Source organism: Artibeus jamaicensis, unplaced genomic scaffold, assembly GCF_021234435.1.
Source record: "Artibeus jamaicensis isolate MK-2021 breed Jamaican fruit bat unplaced genomic scaffold, CSHL_Jam_final contig_3174, whole genome shotgun sequence".
Taxonomy (NCBI): Eukaryota; Metazoa; Chordata; class Mammalia; order Chiroptera; family Phyllostomidae; genus Artibeus; species Artibeus jamaicensis.
Genome location: NW_026521738.1, coordinates 5,429,932 through 5,448,762, shown reverse-complemented (window position 1 = coordinate 5,448,762; position 18,831 = coordinate 5,429,932). Strand labels below are relative to the sequence as shown.

Sequence of the window (18,831 nt, the reverse complement as noted above, 5' to 3'; positions counted from 1 at the left end):
GGTGAGGAGGTGGGCATCACGGAAGAATGGAGAGAGGACAGGGACAAGTGCTTTTTGATTATCCATTAAGTGCCTGCGCCCATTCCAGCCGGGTCTGAGCAGGCTGGAGCACTCCTGGCGATTGTCAGTGCTGGTCTATGAGCAAGTGCTAACTCCGGTCCAGGTCCACCCCTGACTTTGCAGTGCAGATGAGGATCCGAGAGGAGCTGGCTGGGATCAGAGGTCCACCTGCTGAATAGGTATGGCCCAAATTAAGAAGTCAAGTCAGAGTATGATTTTCAATACCTTTATTACGAAATATCAAAAGTTGATTACAGTTCCATACACGGTTTTACAAAGTTCAAGTGAAGGGGGGTACGGGGATGCCATCAATGTGTGAGCTTGCACAGCAGAGTGGAAGAGACCACCCTGTAACTCCTGTCACCCTGTCTGGCAGTGTGGTCCACACCCACGCTTTCCCCCATTTCCACCAGGTCACAGCACAATACCTTGACTTACTTGAAAGAGTTTTAATACATTATAAATACTCGTTAACTATTTCTCCTTTTGTTTTGTCGTCATCCTTCCCTGGAAAAGCTGGGCTGCTTAAAGGAAGCACATCTGATCACATTCACTGCTGTTTGTATTACATTTTCACAAAGCCTGCTTCCAGAGCTGCAAAACATTGCAGGTTGCATGTTACCATATTACCCTTGGGAGAGAACCCACACACATTGTTATTTTTTATTTAACACTTAACAAAAAAAAGGGAAATCACTCAATTTAGAAACAAAACACCACGGTCATTCAGTGAAACAGTTAAGGGTGGGGTACGCCTGTCAATTCCACGGAGGTCCTCACAAGCGGCCAATGGCGTGACCGAGAACAGCTGGATGCAGTAACACCAACACAGAGTACAGAAAGGGAGCTTCTCGGGCACGGAACACCATATTCTTTTGTTGGGGACATTGCATCAGAGGGGAATTACACTTTCAAGATAACCGGGGCTGGTAGGTCATTGGCACCCAACGGAAAACAGCAATGGTGTGGTGAGCCTTGGTGAAGGCTCCTGCTGGGTTTACCTAAAAGTAGATTTCTGGAGAGATTGTCCAGCAACATCCGAAGGAGCCATCTTCAGAGGAAGGACTCCTTGTTCACCCACATGAGACTGCGTGTCTCGTTGGGCTTGCATTCATACTCAATGACAGAGAAGGGGCTTCCCCACTGGCAATGGTCTCGCTTATGGTAATTGTAGAACTTGACTTGCCACACTGTCTCGAAGGTCCCGATGTCAGTGAACTGAGGGAAGAGAAACGCACCCGGTGAGAACTTCATTCTGCCCAGAGCAATAGACAAGAGTTAACATCGGTGAGGTCCGACATCACTGGGATAATCAGTCAAGGCTCTTTGGGTCGGCGGAGCTTAGATCTTTACTTTAATGAACTATCTTCCTTTATTATGGGAGTCATTTCCCTGAAAATGTCTTTATGAAATCTTATTCCCACTGTATGAGTGGCATTTGCTATCGTATTGTCTTTAATAACAAGAACTCCCCAGATGTATCTGTTTTCCAAATTTAATTTCTGGGAACCACCTTAGAATCTCAGAATTTTATTTATTTATTTATTTTTTATTCTTTTCAAAGATTTTATTTATTTATTTTTAGAGAGAAGGGGAAATGAGAGAGAAAGACAAGGACAGAAACATCTATCAGTTGCCCTTCACACTCCCCCGACCAGGGACCTGGCCTGCAACACAGGCCTACACCCTTACTGGGAATTGAACCAGTGACCTTTTGATTTTCCGAAGGACACCCAACCCACTGAACCACACTAATCAGGGCAGAATCTCAGAATTTTAGAATTTACCACAGAAATGGGGACTGGGAAGGGAGAGGGAATACTGTTTAATAGCTGTCTTTTGGTTTCTGTTTCAAAAGCCAGCTGTACAAAATAACTTAAGTACAAGATAAGCTACAATTTCCCCCTCCATCATCAATTTCAATTCCAGGGAAAATTTTATTGGAAACATTTGATTGTTAAAGACCCTACTTTTACTTTTGAATATTACCGAGTGTTTATAACTCAAAATCCATACCCATACCTCAGGCTTTGATCACTCCACACCCAGAACCACATCTGAGTGCCTTGTAGGTGTCTTGCACATAAAAAAATTTGTATAAGGCGTGAGTCTTACTCTCAAGAAGTCTGCACGCTACTTCCAGAAGGTAGGCCCTGCAAATAGGTGCACAGAGGTCTTCTGAACTACAAGCGAGCAATTCCCATGGAGCTGAGAAGAGGGCACAGAATACCCTCGAGGCCACTGGGCAAGTGCTCAAGTGGCTGTGGGGTAGCCTGACCCGGCTACCACCTCCTGGAGCTATTTAGGGGAGCTGGCATTAAACAGCGTGATGCTTGTCGTTATTTTCTCCTCAGATCCTTCCCTGTCATGGGAGGGGACGGGGACTGACTTGGCAGGATTCTTAGACTTGTCAGGAGCCAGAAGACATAAACAGGAAGGGCAGTGAGAAGTAAGCGCCTTCTGCCTGTGGCTGCTACGGGAGGAGGGTGGTCAGGTGCTCCCAGACAGCCTTCCAAGATGCTCTCAACATTATATCCTGCTCCATTGCCTCATCCTGCTAATTTAATTCCGAAAACAAGATTTGGCTTTCCTTTGGGAAATTTGCTTGACTTGAAGGAGTGGATGATGTGCCTACAGTCCACAGATCTACCCCCAGATATGGAAGTGAAGTATCTCTGTTTAGAGAGTCGTGGCTTAAAGACCTGTACAATTTTATAGCAGCTTTTCACACCTCACAGCCTCAGCTTGGGATCAGCCCAAATGTTTCAGCATTCACCTGATGATAGACAGGATTTGGTATGTGTATAAAATGGCATTTTACTCAACAGTAAAAAGGAGCATACTGATTCAGGCAGCAACAAGGCTGGCTCTGGATTGCAAAGACATGCTGAGCAAAAGAATCCAGACCCCAAAGAATACATAATCTGTAGTGACAGAATATAATCTATGCTGACAGGGAACATCTGTGGTTACCCAGGACCTCAGGTGGGAGGAAAGGACGGTGACTGATGAAAATGCACAATAAGAAACTTTTTAAGATGAGGAAAATGTTTGGGTGGTTTTAGGAGTATGTGTATGTTTGTCAAAACTCACTAATCAGTGGGCTTAAAATGCTTATTTTTATTATATGTAAACTGTACCTCGAAGTTGATTAAAAATAAAAATATTGCTCTTTAATAAGCTACAAGGAAACAGTTATCACAAATATTGCCAATGGGAACTTAATTATAGTCTTTTAGTAATTTATACCAAGTGAAAGGTGTGACTATACTTGGGTTCAGCAATTCCACCTACACTTTTTCTTAAGAATATCACAGAATTTAGAGTAGTAAAAAATTGAACACCAAATGTCCATATTTAAGACATTAAGAAAAATAACTAAATAAAATTAATTAAAAAAGACATTAATTATGGCAAATCTATAAAATAAAATACTATGTAGCATTTTAAAATGTAAATATTTAATAAACTTTTTCTAATGTTTTATATTGTTATCTGAACCAAGCAGAGTACCAATAAAAATATATAGTATTAATTCAATTAAAATTATAAACGTTAATGCTGGAAATACTGATGGATTAAGTTTTATTTTCTTCTATGTACCCATTTGTATTTTCAAAATTTAATAAGTGATTTTTACTTTAATAATCAGAAAAAACATGTTAAGCCAAACTGTGAGTATTTACACATACTACCAAATTGTTAATATCCTTAATATAAAAGATTATATGAATTAATTAATAAGAATTACTAAGCTCATTTGGATAAAACTAGAACACAGATCATTAAAAAGAAAAAATGGCTAATATATGAAGATATTCAAAAGTACTATTATTATTCATTAACGCAATATACTTTCACTGAGATCTTATTTACCTATTGACTTGGAAAAAATTTCTAAATACCAGAAGCTAAGCAACCAACTATAAGAAAACATTATGAGAATGTGAAATATTCATAGGATGGATTTATACAGGGTGAGGCAAAAGTAGGTTTACAGTTGGGAGTATGTGAAACACAGAGTTTATTTTTGTCTTATTATTTATTAATTATATATTATTTTCCATGTGAACAACTGTAAACCTATTTTTGCCACCTCCTCCATATATCCATTAAATGAGCATTTAGGGTTTTTAATGATGAGAGAAAGTGATGAGAATAATGCTAACAAGAAAAAGATGGATAAGAAGAGTTTATATATAGTATGAGCTCAAATTCATAAAATAAGGCAATAGGAAAAATGAAAAAATAATAATAGAGTTTCTAAGTAAAGAAACTGAGTCATCTTCTATCTGTTTTACTCAGATATTTTTTACAATCAATATGTACTTTTATAATCAGAAAGAACATTTTAAATGGTGAAATGGATTTCATCTCTGAAAATTTAACATATATATTCCTCAAATCCTATGGATTTTCACATATATGCTAATGAAAATTTTAAGTTTGTGTACAACAGAGTATAATTAGTAAGAGTAGAATTAAGTCTCATTTTAGAAATCACCAAGATCTTTAAAGAGGGTTTAGTATTACTTATTATTATTGACCAGCATGGGGCATTACACATTTTAAGCGTAATCTGATTAAATTGAGTTGTAAAAATATTTTACAAACACTAGCTAATCTTTTGAGGGAAGGAACCTGAAATCGTGCTAGGTAAGTAGGAGAAACAATGCTGAGGACTTTGGTGGAAACAGACTAAAGTTGGTTATAATAAAAAAAAAAAAACAGAAACAAACTAGGGTAATTATGAACATAGGTAAGAAAAAACTTATGTCTGAATAACCTTAAAACTAAGAAAGTCTCAGCCTAAGAATTCTCAGTAACGCAAGAGACCAAAATAGGAACCTGCTGACAGCAATACTCACAGCTTAACAAATGGCATACGAAGTACCTCGTGTTTTGGTTTTATTTCCCCTTTACGAATGCTGAGTCCAAGGGCATGGTGTAGTAAACTTAACTGGACTAACTATGCATGTATTTTCCTCCTTACCATGCCTCGGTTGTTTTCACTTCCCAGTAGCCTCATTTCTTCCTATTCTTTCTCCTGGAGTTCTCTTTTCTGTGCATCTCACTACCTAGCTCAGAATTTCTTCTCCTCTGGCTAAGAACAGATGGAATCTTAAAAGCCGATATTCTTGAAGAACAGAAGCAATTACATAGGCTCTTTACTCACTCCCAGCCCATCTGTGCTTTCCAAGGAGAGTTTACTCAGGCAGGCTGCATGGGTGATGCAGTTTATGCAGGTATAATTTTGTGCATTTGTATAGTACTATCTGTTTTATATAACACTTTCTCATATGTCATTCCACATTGGTCTTGTGACCGATTTTAACATCTCCATTTTACTAAGATTCAGAGAGGCCAAGTGACTTGCCCTTGGTTCAGAGTAGGAAGCCAGCTAAGGACAGGGGCAGGTCAAGAACCTGGGTTTCCTAGTTCCTATCTAGGAACTGTCATCACTGTTCCAAACTGTTTACATAAGCAAAAGACTAAGAGTTGATAATTGGTGTTTTCTCTTTTCTCCTTGAGTGAGAACACACATGGATTGTCGCCTGTTGGATGCTTTGCGACTCTGCTATGGACTGAATGTTTGAATTCTTCCAATATTCAACCCTCAATCCTCAATGTGTGGTATTTGGAGGTGGGGCCTTTCAGAGGTCACAAGAGTGGAGCCCTCATGAACAGAATTAATCCCTCTCTCTCTCTCTCTCTCTCTGCTCTCCTTCATGTGAGGACACAGCAAGAAAGCAGCCGTCTGTGAATGGGGAAGCATGTTCTCACCACACACCAGATCTGCTGGCACCTTGACCTTAGACTTCCAGCCTTCAGAACTATGATAAATAAGTGTTTGTTGTTTAAACCACTCAGTCTATTTTGTTCTGAAAATAACACTCTACTACACACCTGGACAGCTGCTACAGTGTCCTTACGAGCTGCAAGCCCTGGTACATTTTTATTTCACAACTAATGTGAAAGAGAAGCCATCAGATGCCAAGGGTAGAAGACACAGTTGTTGACCCTGGTAATAAATAGTAATCTGAAGAGCTTGTTTTAAACAGTTTCTGTGTCTTACTACCTGTTGGCCTAGAACCCCGGAGTACTTCCCTGTATTCACCATGCCACCCACCTCCACTGGAGATATGTGGTATTCACCAATACTAAAGTCATTCAGAAATCCATTGGCTTGGGAGCACAGAACAAGCTTATTGTATTAAAAAATGCGGTGTTACTTCATTGCTATACAAATTCAGTATAAATAAGCATCTGTGACTTTAGTGTGGCATGACCCGTTAAGTCCCACTAGATTCCACAGCCCTCTACTACTGTAATACTTCAAGTGTTGTTATGAAATACATGTTTTATTTCTCTTAGCTGAATACACAGGGCTACAAGTTCTGGGTCTTATAAAGCATCTCTGACTTTGTAAGAAACCGTCCAACTTTTCCTAGGTAACTGTGCCATTTTACATCCCTGCCGGCAATTCGAGTTTCCGTTGCTCTACATCCCCTGCAGCAGGTGGCCATGCTGTTGACCTTCTAAGTGCAGCCACTCCAGTGGTAAGAAGAAGGAAGGCAATAAGGAGCATGTCAATACAATAGAAAAGGGGAAACTACAAAGAAAAACTATAGGGAAAATTATAAAGAAAAGTCAGCAAAACTAAAATCTGTTTTTTGAAAATGCCTTCAAAATGGATAATTTTGTAACAAAACTGAGAAAAAATAAAACAAATTGCCAAGGTCAGAAATAAGGGGCACCATCACTGTAGATCCCATAGACCTTGAATTAGGAACAACCTTACACCCATATATTTAGTGAAAAAGACAAATTGAAAAATACAAACTATCAATAGATCTTAGATTTAGTAGATTTCTTTATCTACTGAAGAAATTGAATTTGTCATTAAAAATCTTCCCAGAAAAAAAACTTCAGGCCCAATTGGCTTCATTGATAAATTCAGAGGTTGAAAAGAAAAATATACACAAATTCTTTCAGACAACAGAGTAAAGAACCATTTTCAATTTATTTTATGAAGGCAACGTTAGCCTAGTACCAAAACCTGACTAAGATGTCACAAGTAAAGGGAAATTATAGATGGAAATTCCTCATGGACTTATGCATAAAATTTGCTTATCGTTTTCATTTGTTTGAGATGTTGGTAAATCAAATCCAGCAATATATAATAAAGACAGTACATCCCATCAAGAGAGAGTTATCCTTGGAACTCAAGGATGGTTCAATATTTGAAAATCCATGTAATTCATCAAATTAACAAAATAAAGGAGAAAACCCATATAATCATATCAATACATGCAGAAAGAGTATCTGGCAATTCAACATTCATTCATGATGGAAACTTTTAGCAAACTAGGAATAGAAGGAAATTTTTTCAATCTGATTAAAGAGCATTGATTAAAAAAATACAACCCTATAGTTAACATCATCCTTAATGGTAAGAGACTGTCCTTTCCTTGTAAAATTAAAGAAAAAGGCAAGGTTATCAGCTCCTTCTACTCCTGTTCAGCACTGTATTGGAGACCCCAACCTCCAACCTAAAGCAAGAGGGGAAACAAGGGAAGCCAAGGTATCTCCTCTATTCGATATATACAACTATGCTTGGAGAAAATAGTAAGCAATCTAACAAAAAGCTGCTAGAATTCATATGTGAATTTAGAATGCTTGCAGAGTACAATATTGATTTGTAAAAATCGCTGTATTTCATAAAGAAAATACCAGCACTAAAAAAATTGGTATTTTAAATATTTCATCTATTTTGTAGGTAAAACTTGACATTGCACTTGACATTAAACTCAGTTATGTGTATTTTTATTTTTATTTTTTTTTATTTGGTTACTTTTCAATTACATTTTTTTTGTATTTTTAAATCACAGTTAAATTAAGCCATTTTCCACATTTGTACTTCTTTTGTAAATTGTCCATTTAGTTTTTAAATTATTTTTCCATTTACTTAAAAAATTATTTCTCTATTTCCCACATTCTATGGCTACATTTTTTATGGGTTTCTAATAATTCTTTGGATATTAAGTTAGAGATCTTGCCAAATGACAAGACAGGGCTGACATGGGGAACGACTTTTATTATTTGTGTGTACACAGGCAAGATTGCCCCCTTCCGCACACACAGCCTCAAGACAAGCTCAGACGCCTCCCTGCCGTACTCCCCTCCCCTCTCACCAGTCTCCCACTGAAGACGGCCAACTGAAGGGGACGATTATGATGATCTGTGCAGACAGAATCTCCACTTGGACTCTCTCCTTGGGAGAAGTGGGGAATTAGTCATGTTAAAACACAAGTCAACATCGCTTTTTGATGTGGGAGTTCAGAGCTTTTAGAGCTGAGGTATCACTTTATTTACTCCTAGTACCAGAGGCTGCGGAATTATTTGAACAGAGATCACTGTCACAGGCCTGAGTCAGGTGGCATTTAACTACTTCCTGACTTGAGCTTCAGTGGCAGCAAAGGGCTGCGGAGAGGAGAGTTACCAAGGGCAACAGCAGCGTCTGCATGGGCGGTACCAAATCAAGGCAAGGTAGTTTAGGAGACCATCCACGTGACAAACAATTCTTTTCTCCAATTGTTATTTGCCGTTTAATTTAAACCACTTTTTAATGAAAATGTAATTTTCCTTTGTTTATGATGTTTGACAGAAAAAATTTACCTTGTATATAATCAAAGCTTTTAATTTTGACCTTTGGATTTCTTCCATTTCTTTTAGGTTTAGATTATTTTTATTTCAATTTTTTTAAGCTGGCTTTTTACAGATCATCCCTTGATCCATCTGGAAATTTTGGAGTATAATGTCAGGAAAGAACAACGGTGACGTTTCTCCCAAAGAGCCAATTATCTCAGCATCATTTATCCGATGATTTAAATTTTTAAAAAATATGTATGTTAAAGTATTATGTATCATAAACTTTAGATTCATAAGAAATTTCTCCGATGTAGTTAATTCAGCTTCCCTTGATTCACCAACTTGATTGGATTTACTTGGACATCCCAAGACTTCCTTGTTACCTATGAAAATGTGGTTGTGCCTGTAAATTATAATAGTGAAACTTTGAAACATTGGTGCTAAAAATTATAGTAAGGTAAAGTATAGTAAAATTAAAGTAAGGTAAAAGGCTATGGAAGGCTTTAACTACTAGGATGAAATTGGAATTTAACTTTAGAGTTGCTGACTTGATAAAGGAATCTCTAATTTCAGTTGTTTTCCATAGACTAACTCTATCACAGATAGGGTACAAATGCACGGCTGGTGCTCATCCTAAAAGCTGTTGGAACAATCAATTGTCAATCACTTGCTTCTCCTAGACGTGGAGCTTCTGTGTAAGAACCTAGGCTTCACTGCTGTGACCCCGTCGTGAGAGAGTCTGAGAGACTTTCCCCACAACATACCCCCAAAGCATCTGGGTAACTTAAACCTTTTAGCATATATCTGTACAGGCAATCCAGACTTCCCGTAAGTCACAAAAGCTTTCTTTTCATGACTAAGTCTGAATCATTTTCACATTTAAAAAAAAAACTTGTACTTCAGCCATTCAGAATGATGCACAAATTCTCACTTTACAGATCCAATTAAAAAGTTTTTAATCAAGTCCTTTCCAAATGCTTGAGTTAATCTTCTTCCACTGTGTTCTGTTTATACCTATAGCAAAAGTAGTTCCCTCCTGGTCCTTCTGAGACCAGAGACTGAGAGGGAAGTAGCAGCCTCAGGAAGTAGATGGAGGAAGTTAAACTCTGGTCCCCAGTTCATACCAGTGATGGAGAGAAGGAGGGGAAGTCAAGCACTTGGAAGAGAGGGTACAGTCTCATTTATGGTGGCCTCTTCTGCACTTGACTGAGTGCTCAGAACAAGTTTAGTGAAAGAATGAACATCTCAGTTAGCTCACCTGCCCTCTGGATTTCATTAAAGTTCTGATAACTTTGGTATTTGCAGTTCCGCTTCGAGTTAATATTTCTTTTCAACTCTACTTACGTATGCTATTCTCGACATACTAAGAGTAGAAGAATGCTTCTTTTCTGTAAAAGATTTATTTTTATCCAACCACTTTTTATTAGCTCTGTGATTTGATAATAGTTTCCTAGAGGTCCAAACATGCATTTTAAAACTCTAGAAATAGATGGTTTGGTCAGAAAAACAACTAAAATGGACTGAACAAAGCCCCCTAATAGCAAAAGTTCTAGAGTAAATTGAAAGTTGAAGATTTTTCTTCCAAACAGCTTTATTTTGGATATGACTCCTACGGGGAAATTCCGTCAGACTTTCAAGTAACAGCTAAGTCTTAACACTATTAAAATGGATTCAGAACACAAACTATGAAAATGCTCCCAATTCGTTTTATAAAGCTGTCAAACCTGACAACAAAACTTAGTCTGTGGAAGCCTCCTAATGTTTCCTCACCTCTCTGTCTCTTCCCCATTTTACGCATTGCCACTGGACTGATTTTTAACAACACGCAAATCTTATCGCAGTATCCAGAACAAGAACTCCAACACTGAGAGGTTTTTGGGGAGACGTGGTGGAGTGGAATTGCTGGGTGAACCTTATGCATATAATTGTGAAGTCTGATAAAATATCAACAAAAACTGAAACTTTAAAAAAGTAACTAAAAGCAGGACAGAAACCAGAAGAGAGTCACCTTGAAAGACCTCAACCACCACAGGTAAGGACTGCTTTTCTGATTTTTGGCCTGAGGGCACTCCTCAATCCCCTGCAGGTCTGGCAGAAGAAAATGACAGCTTTATCTGCTAGAAGCAGCAGAAGACAGAGTTCGGGAATGGCGGGGCAGTGGAAATATTCCAGGAAAACCCTTGGAAGCAGGAGGGCTGCAGAAGTGGTGAGACCCAAAATCTGACTACAACCCTGGCACAGCTGCTGGCTAACTTCATGTGTGGGCTGGTGGGAAGGGGGCAGCCGAGGGACCTACTGAAGAAGCAGACAGACCAGTAAAGAGTCAACCCTTGAAAGAGAACATTATGCTGAATAAGTGTTGTAAATTCAATGTCTTTTTTTTCTCTTTTTTGATTGCATCCCCAAACTTAAGTGAGAGCCTTCCTTGTTTAAATGTCTAGGCAAAGGTCTCAGGACTGGCAGAGAAGATGAAAATTTAGGGGGATTTCAGGGTGGATGAATCCAAAAATCTTAGCATAAATCATCTACTGTATTTTGCTGTGTATAATGCACAATATTTTGCCCAGCTTTTTGAGGGAAAAATAAGGATGCACATTATACAAGGGTAGTGTTAGTTCTGTATCTACATAACCCCTTTTAAATATTTTATTTATGCTTATGTGTTAAAAGTGTAACTTTAGAAAGCACTAGTGAAATCTGTATGCAAAGTAATACCCTGGGATAAGATAATGGGTTTCACTTCTAAATATAAATAAATAAAAAATTGAATTAAAAAATTAAAATAAAAAAATTGTTTTCCTAGAAGTTTGGGCCAAAAATGTGGGTGTGCATAATACATGGCAAAATATGGTAATTCTTTGGCTGCTTGCTAAACTCCACCAGCACAAGGGATTAGGCTAGAAAATTAGTAACTAGAAGTTGAAAAAACTAAATAGACACATCAGCTGCTACACGCTGTTGGCAAGACAGATGTTGTTTGAGTCCCGGAATGTTTTTTGCATGCTCGAATATGTAAAGATAATGATCCTCAGATGAATAAAGCAGAAATGACAGTCTGTAATATATTACCTACAATGTTTGGTTTCTAATCAAATATTAACAAGCTTGTAAGAAAACAGGAAAGTATGACCCATATTCAAGAAAAATAAAGTATTACATAGTAAGTTACTCTAAATGGAGCCAAGTGTTGGGTTTACCAGACCAATACTACAACCAGAAATTATAAATATGCTCAAGGAAGTAAAGGGGAACATGGTTTCAGTAAATCTCAAGACATGGAAACTATAAAAGTTACAAATAAAAATTCTAGACCTGAAAAAAGTGATAGAAAAAAATAAGGAGATAAGCACAACAGCAGACTTGAAATAACAAAAGAAAATAATTAGCATACTTGAGGACACACCACTAGAAATGACCTAATTTGAAGAACCAGGAAGGAAAGTTGAAGAGAATTAAACAGGACCTACAAAACTCGTGGGGCAACACCAAGCTGTCAAACATATGTACGGTTGGAGTGCTACATGCCAAGAAGAAAAGAGAATAAAGTTGAATAATTTTTAAACAAAATAATGGTTAAAACTAATCCAAATTTCATAAAAAATAAAAACCTATACCTTACAGATTCAAAGAACTCAATGTAGCCCAAGCAAAAGAGGTACAAAGAAACCACAGGTAGGTGCCTCATAGTCAAACTCCTGAAAACCAAAATGGTACAATATGCAAAGGGATCATTTTTATATATACATAAAATATACATAAACATTATACATATATATGTCTTATAATTCAAAGTTCTCAATGTAAAAAAAGAAAGAAAGAAAGATAACGCCAGAAATCAATGAAGTAGTGAAATGTACAAAATCAAAGATGGGTTTTTATAAGTCCAACAAAATTGATGGCTAATTTTATTGATTAGATGGACTTATTTAATTAGCATCTAGTTAGGTTAATCAGATTTTAAAAGGCAAATTACGAAAATTGAGAATGAAATAGTGGACATCATTGGAGATCCTAAGACATTAAAGCACAGTGGGGAATTACTATCAACAACTGTAGCCAATAAATTTGACAACAGAATTGATATAAATGAATGGCATCTAGTATAAATTACAAATATTAACTCAAGAAATAAAATCTGAGTAGCCCAATATCAACAAAGGAAATTGAATTTATAACTAAAAACCTTCAAACAAAGTAAAACCTCCCTTTATTGGTGAATTCTACCCAATATTGGAGAATAGTATCAATTCTACACAATTTTATACAGCCAGTATTACCTGATATCAATACTAGATAAAGACATTACAAGAAAATAACACTACAAATCAATATCCTTAAGAAACATAGATGTAAAAAATTTCAACAAAATATTTATGAATCAAATCCAGTCATATAGAGAGAGAATACACCATGACTTAATGATATTAAATTTTGGCATCAGTGTTGTTTTAACACTGAAAAAAACACTATACTTTGCCATAGAACAGAATAAAAAAGAAAAAAACATATGATCACCTCAAAATACAAATAAAAACATACGTGAAAACATTTGACAAAAAAATTCACTATAAAAACTCCTAGTAAACTAAGAATAGAAGGGAAATCCCTTAACCCGATAAAAGGAGTTTACAACAAAAAAACAAACAAAAACAACCCTACATCTAAATTCATTCTTAGTATTAAAAAACTGAATGCTAATAAATTTAACAAAATATGAAAATATGTACAGGAACACTGTACTATATTATAGATAAATTTAAAAGATGTAAATAGAGATTTCATATTTATGTGTTGGAAAGCTCAATATTAAAGTGTCAAATGTCTTCAAATTAACCTACATATATAATGCAAAACCAATGAATATCCCAATTTTTGGAGAAACTGACAATTCTAAAATCTATATAAAAATGCAAAGGGCCTACAGTAGCCAGAAAAACTTGGAATAAACAAAGCCGGAAGATGTATGCAACCCGATTTAAAGACTACAGTATAGATCATGAAAGAAAATTCTTTGGCTCTTCTAGGTCTTTTGCATGTCAAAATTTAAAAGACTGATACATAATAAATATATAAAGCAATGAAAATTCTCATACATTGCTGGTAGAACTATGAAATGGTAACGGTTTGGATATTTCTCATAAAGTTAATCGTATCCTTACCATGTGACTCATGAACTCTCCTCTTAGGTATTTACTCAAAAGAAATGAAAAGGTGTTCACACTATGATTTACACTCAAGTGTTCATAGAAGTTTTATTCATAATGCCAAATGGTGAAAATAACCTGGATGTCCATTTAAATGATTGCTAAGTGAAAGAAGTCAGACACAACAATATGATTCTATTTAAATGAAATTCTAAAAAAGTTAAGATGAAGTTATTAAGACAAAGAGCTAAGGGTGGGCTAGAATTGGGAGACTGATTACAAATGAGCATGAAGGGCTTTTTCAGGTGACAGAAATGTTCTATATTTTTACCGGGGCAGTGACTGTACAGTAGTATCCATTTCTCAAAACCTGTGAAAGTATACACTTAAAATGGATGCATTTTATTACGTGTAAATCTACATCAAAGTCCATTTTAAAACCTTCAATGAATTCCCATAGGCATTAGGATAAATCTAAAAGCAAAGGTCCTGTAACATGTCCCCTACTTACCTCTCCAGTTTTATCATAGGCCAGTCTCTGCCTCATTCTCTACTGCAGCCATGTTGGGCTTCTGTCACTCATTAGAACACATTACCCTCTTGACCTTAGTAGCATTTCTTTCCTCACATGCTCCTTCTTCCCCAAACCCTTATTCATCCTTTAGTTCTTCCTTGAGAAAGCCATCCTCAAACTAGGACGATCCTAAACTAGGATAAGATCCCTCGTATGTGCTTCACAAACACCATTATTTTCCACTACACTTTACATAATAATAATTTGCTTCATTATTGATAACCATGTACAAATTATGTTTTGCTCCTCTAGATTATCAACTCCATAAAGCTAGGGATATCTACCTTGTTTACCACTTTTCCCCCCAGTAACTAATATATAGGAAATCATCATATATTTGCTGATAAGCCAAGAAAATTAAAATCTTATAAAATAAAAATTAAAAAAAATTAAATAAAATATGAGCATATTAAATTTAGGAATATATTATAAATAATACATGATGTTTAAGGAGGGCTTATTTTAGAAAATAAAGATATTTTAGCATTTGAAAGTGTATTATATAATTGTTATATTAATATATCAAAGGATATAAATTGTCCATAGAAGGGAAAAAGAATTAGAAGAAATTTTATACATCCAATTTATAAAAATATCCTTTGCCCTAGCTGGTGTAGCTCAGTGGATTGAGTACGGGCTGCAAACTTAAGGGTCGTCAGTTTGATTCCCAGTCAGGGCACATGGCTTGGGCTGTAGGCCAGGTCCCCAGTGGGGGCTACGTGAGAGGCAACCACACACACTGATGTTTCTTTCCCTCTCTTCCTTTCTGTCTAAAAATAAATAAATAAAAATCTAAAAAAAAAGTCTACAAAAAATATCTTCTAGTGAACTAGAAAAACAGATGTTTTACCATAATAAATATTTCAAACTAACATTGTACCTAACAGTGTAACTGTGGAGACAAGGATATCCTTTATCACCTCTGGCATTCAAAAGTATTCTAGAAACATTAGCCAGTGCAATTAGGCCAGGAAAAAAAATCAGAAAATGACAGTTATATATAGATTATGACTTTCTGTCTGAAAAACACAAGATTACTAACTGAAAAATTTTAGTAAGCACGTTGAGTAAGGTGGCCAGTTCCAAAATATATGAACACATATTAAAAAGTAATGTATTTAAAATAATGCAATACTGGCATAAGAATAGACAGATCAATGGAATACATCAGAAAGTGTAAAAAGAGCCTTAAAATTGTTCTTATATAAAAATTAGTATGAAACTGACCTTTGGAGAAGTATGGATTATTTAGTTACATTGGGATATTATAAACAAATAGAATGAAACCATGAATTTAAATAATATTTCATAGCTTCCTAATATTTCATTTTAGACTTTTCTTAAGGGGAAGGAGTGATTCTTTCCTGCGGTTCCCATTTGCCCGTGTACCACACCCTGGGCCCCTGAGCAGGCCTTACCGGCATGGTGATCTGGATGGGCTGTCGTTCTCCACTCTTGGTTGGGGCCACACCTTCTGTATCATATGTGCCCATATAAACAACTCTGTCCCCATCAGGCTCTTTTGACTTCAGTTCCAGTGGGACAACCACGCCACCAATGGAAATATTCCTGCAATGGATGTGAGTTGAGCACATTTGGTAGGAATTAGCTTGTGGTCCTGGTCTTGACCACAACCCTAGGCAAGAACCCTACAGGGTATGACTAAAGGAGACACTATGCATGATAGAAGGTTCTGAACATTTAGGAACCAGTCATGTGACTGGTTAAATGAAAGTGTAACTAGAAAAAAATTGTTTTGTCATTAATACAAATTTATTCTTAGATTAGCTTGAAAAATAGAGAACTACCCTGAAGAAAAATGGCATAAAGTATAGGTAATTTGAGAGAAGAGGTTACGTGGAAAGAAAGGAAAGAAAACGTCTGGATCACATGGAGACACACAGAACACTGGGAAATGTGAAGGTAAAGGGGTTCATAAAGCTGTATGGGATCCTGACAAATGAATGGACCAGGAGCACCACACATCCCAGGTTTGGTCCTATGTCCTTGCATGATGGCCTGCCGCCTAGGAGGCCAGGTCAAGTTTACTGCCTTACAATGACAGATGGACAGTTAAGCTGTAAAAGGTGCCTGGTGGATTCAAAGCACACCCTGCCCACCTCCCAGCTCAGTGTATGGTGGATGATATAAATGCTGATTATTTCCTCCTTCCAGGCCGGACTTCACATCGTGCTTAGGTGGAGGCTGAGAGGTAAAGCACTTCCCTCCTGGTACTTCCTCATAAGCTACTGCACCCTCCCACCCCACTGCTAGGTGCATCAACTGTGGGGTAGGGGAGGAATAATCCCTGACACGAATGAACTAAAAAAAAAAAAAACCAGCATCTTTTTGTTGTAAGTATGTTGCTAATTCCAGGCACCATCACCAGGCTGAACAGATAACTCAGGAGAAAGAGAAAAACACCAGACACGGAAAACCATCATCAAACGAGGCTAAGCAGAGAAGGCTGAGCTCTAACTTGTGGCTGCGCTCCCAGCCCCCGTGGTCCGCAGCCACGAAAGGGCAAATGGAGGAGTGGGAAGCACCCTCAGGGAGCCCCAGTAATCGCCCCGCCCCCGCCTTTACACTTCATTCCTCAGCTTTTCTCCCTTCTTCAGCCTCGTGGGCAGATCGGGGCGGGAAACAAGGACCTGAGAGAGAGCCGAGGTCCGGGATTGCGGAGGGCGAACCCCGGCGAGCTGCCCGAAACTGCACCACCCCGGGCGCCTGGGGCATCCGCAATGACGGCTGGACAGAAGGGATGAAAAAATTTACTAGTTACAAACAAACAAACAAAAACGACGTTGAACCCCTGGCTTCCTGTGGCTGTTTCAAACATTTCATCCCGCGATGGGTGGAAGGAAGCCAGAATAAAGGAAAGACAAATGTAAGACAGAGGAGGAGACCCCGGGGAAAAGGAGCTGACTTTTGCCCCCCACGTCTGGGTCCCGCTGGGTGCGGCGCGAGCCGAGAGGGTGCCGGGAGGCTCGGGCGTCCCGGGGGCCTCGATCCTCTGCGCTGACCCCAAGGGGGACCACGCATCCGCAGCGCGCTCCCGCACTCACTCGACCTGCAGCGTGCTGGGCTTAATCTTGACCTCCACCTTGTAGGAGGAGCCGGTGAGCAGCTTGATGGTGCGGTTCTGGCCGAAGCGCTGCCCGTCCACCTTGAAGAAGACCGGGCCATCGTTGGGCTGGATGCGCAAAGCGATGGAGAGGCGCACCAGGCCGGGCAGGTCCCCCATGGCTGGGCTCAGGGCGGGCGCGGTGACTCCGGGGGGCGGAGGAGAGCGCGGGCCGCGACCCAGTGGCTGGAGCAGGATGGGCGGAGGGGGAGCGCGGGAGAGAGAGGAGGAGGCGGGCGGAGGCTGCCGTTAGTAGCCCGCACCGTCGCGGCAGTCCTCACGGGCTTTTGAGGAGCAGCTCCCGAGGCTGTGACCTCCCGCCCCACTCGGCGAGGAGGCGCACAGCAGGGACGGCTGCGAGGCCCCGAGCCTCCCCATCCCCCGCTCCCAACGCTGCGTCCTCCGAGCACCAGTGGGCTCCCTCCGGCCGCAGGCCGCGCGTAGATCGGTGCTGCTGGGGGCGAGAGAGTTAATCCTGTTTACGCACCACAATCCCCTGCAACCAGAGGAGAAGAGAATATTTAGGCTCCTCCTAGAGCGGCGCGATTCGGTCCACGGGGAGGATTGGGAGGAAGGGTGTAAGTGCTGGGGTTCAGCGGCACTACACCAAGAAGCGAGACCTCGGAATCTGGATGCCATCTCGGTCGGCAGAGAGATGTGGACAACATCGTTCGTGGCTTGGGCTACTGGCAGGAAGGAGGAGGCTGAGAGGCGAGGGGGAGACGGGAAGACACGGGGCAGGAAACCGCTAGCCAGTGATTTAAATTTCAGGAAATAGGAGTCTTTCCAACGCATAGGGGAAATGGCTGAGTGAAGGCGCAGTTCCCTCTAATGTGGACTGTAAACTACACTGGATTAGGGATGTAAGCAAGAAAAAGGGAAAGAAAAAGAAAACAAGAAATATTCAAGGACCTACACCTTTTTGTGAGTGTCTTTTCATTATGCATATCCCTGTCTCAATGTGATGAATGACACACATTTTAACAGATCTTGATGGATTAACTATTAACCCTGTAAAAGGCAACTGGCACTTCTCTTAAGGCATAGCTGATGGACAATGGCCAGGTGGCATCCTCAGTAAAAGACTACTGGCAGAGCACTTGGTCGGACACCGCAGAGTTTAGATTGGCGTATTAAGTGTGATTAGAGAGCCTTCGAGGAAGAAGTCAATGGACAGAAGCAAGGAAAGACCAGCGGTATGAGGGCTCTGTTGCGGATGGCTGTAGGTAGCTGAGAGTGAGCGAGCTTCTGCTTCAGCACTACCTCGGTGGATAGTA

General features: G+C 39.1%; 1 protein-coding gene and 1 pseudogene across 2 annotated transcripts; both read right to left on the bottom strand.

The window, feature by feature from the left end:
* Positions 1-272: 272 nt before the first annotated feature.
* CNRIP1 (cannabinoid receptor interacting protein 1) lies at positions 273-18,264 on the bottom strand. 2 transcript variants are annotated; one of them, XM_053663397.1, is made up of 4 exons: positions 18,175-18,264; positions 17,496-18,050; positions 15,849-15,999; positions 273-1,278 (listed from the first exon to the last, which is right to left on the bottom strand). In XM_053663397.1, exons 2-4 carry the CDS (start codon positions 17,672-17,674, stop codon positions 1,114-1,116), a joined length of 495 nt encoding a protein of 164 aa, XP_053519372.1. In that variant the 5' UTR covers positions 17,675-18,050; positions 18,175-18,264; the 3' UTR covers positions 273-1,113. The 2 variants fall into 2 exon arrangements, with proteins under 2 accessions (XP_053519372.1, XP_036982217.1); XM_037126322.2 differs by having other exon boundaries at positions 17,496-18,245.
* The window catches only part of LOC119035063 (uncharacterized), a 19,376-nt pseudogene continuing 18,348 nt past the window's right edge, over positions 17,804-18,831 (bottom strand).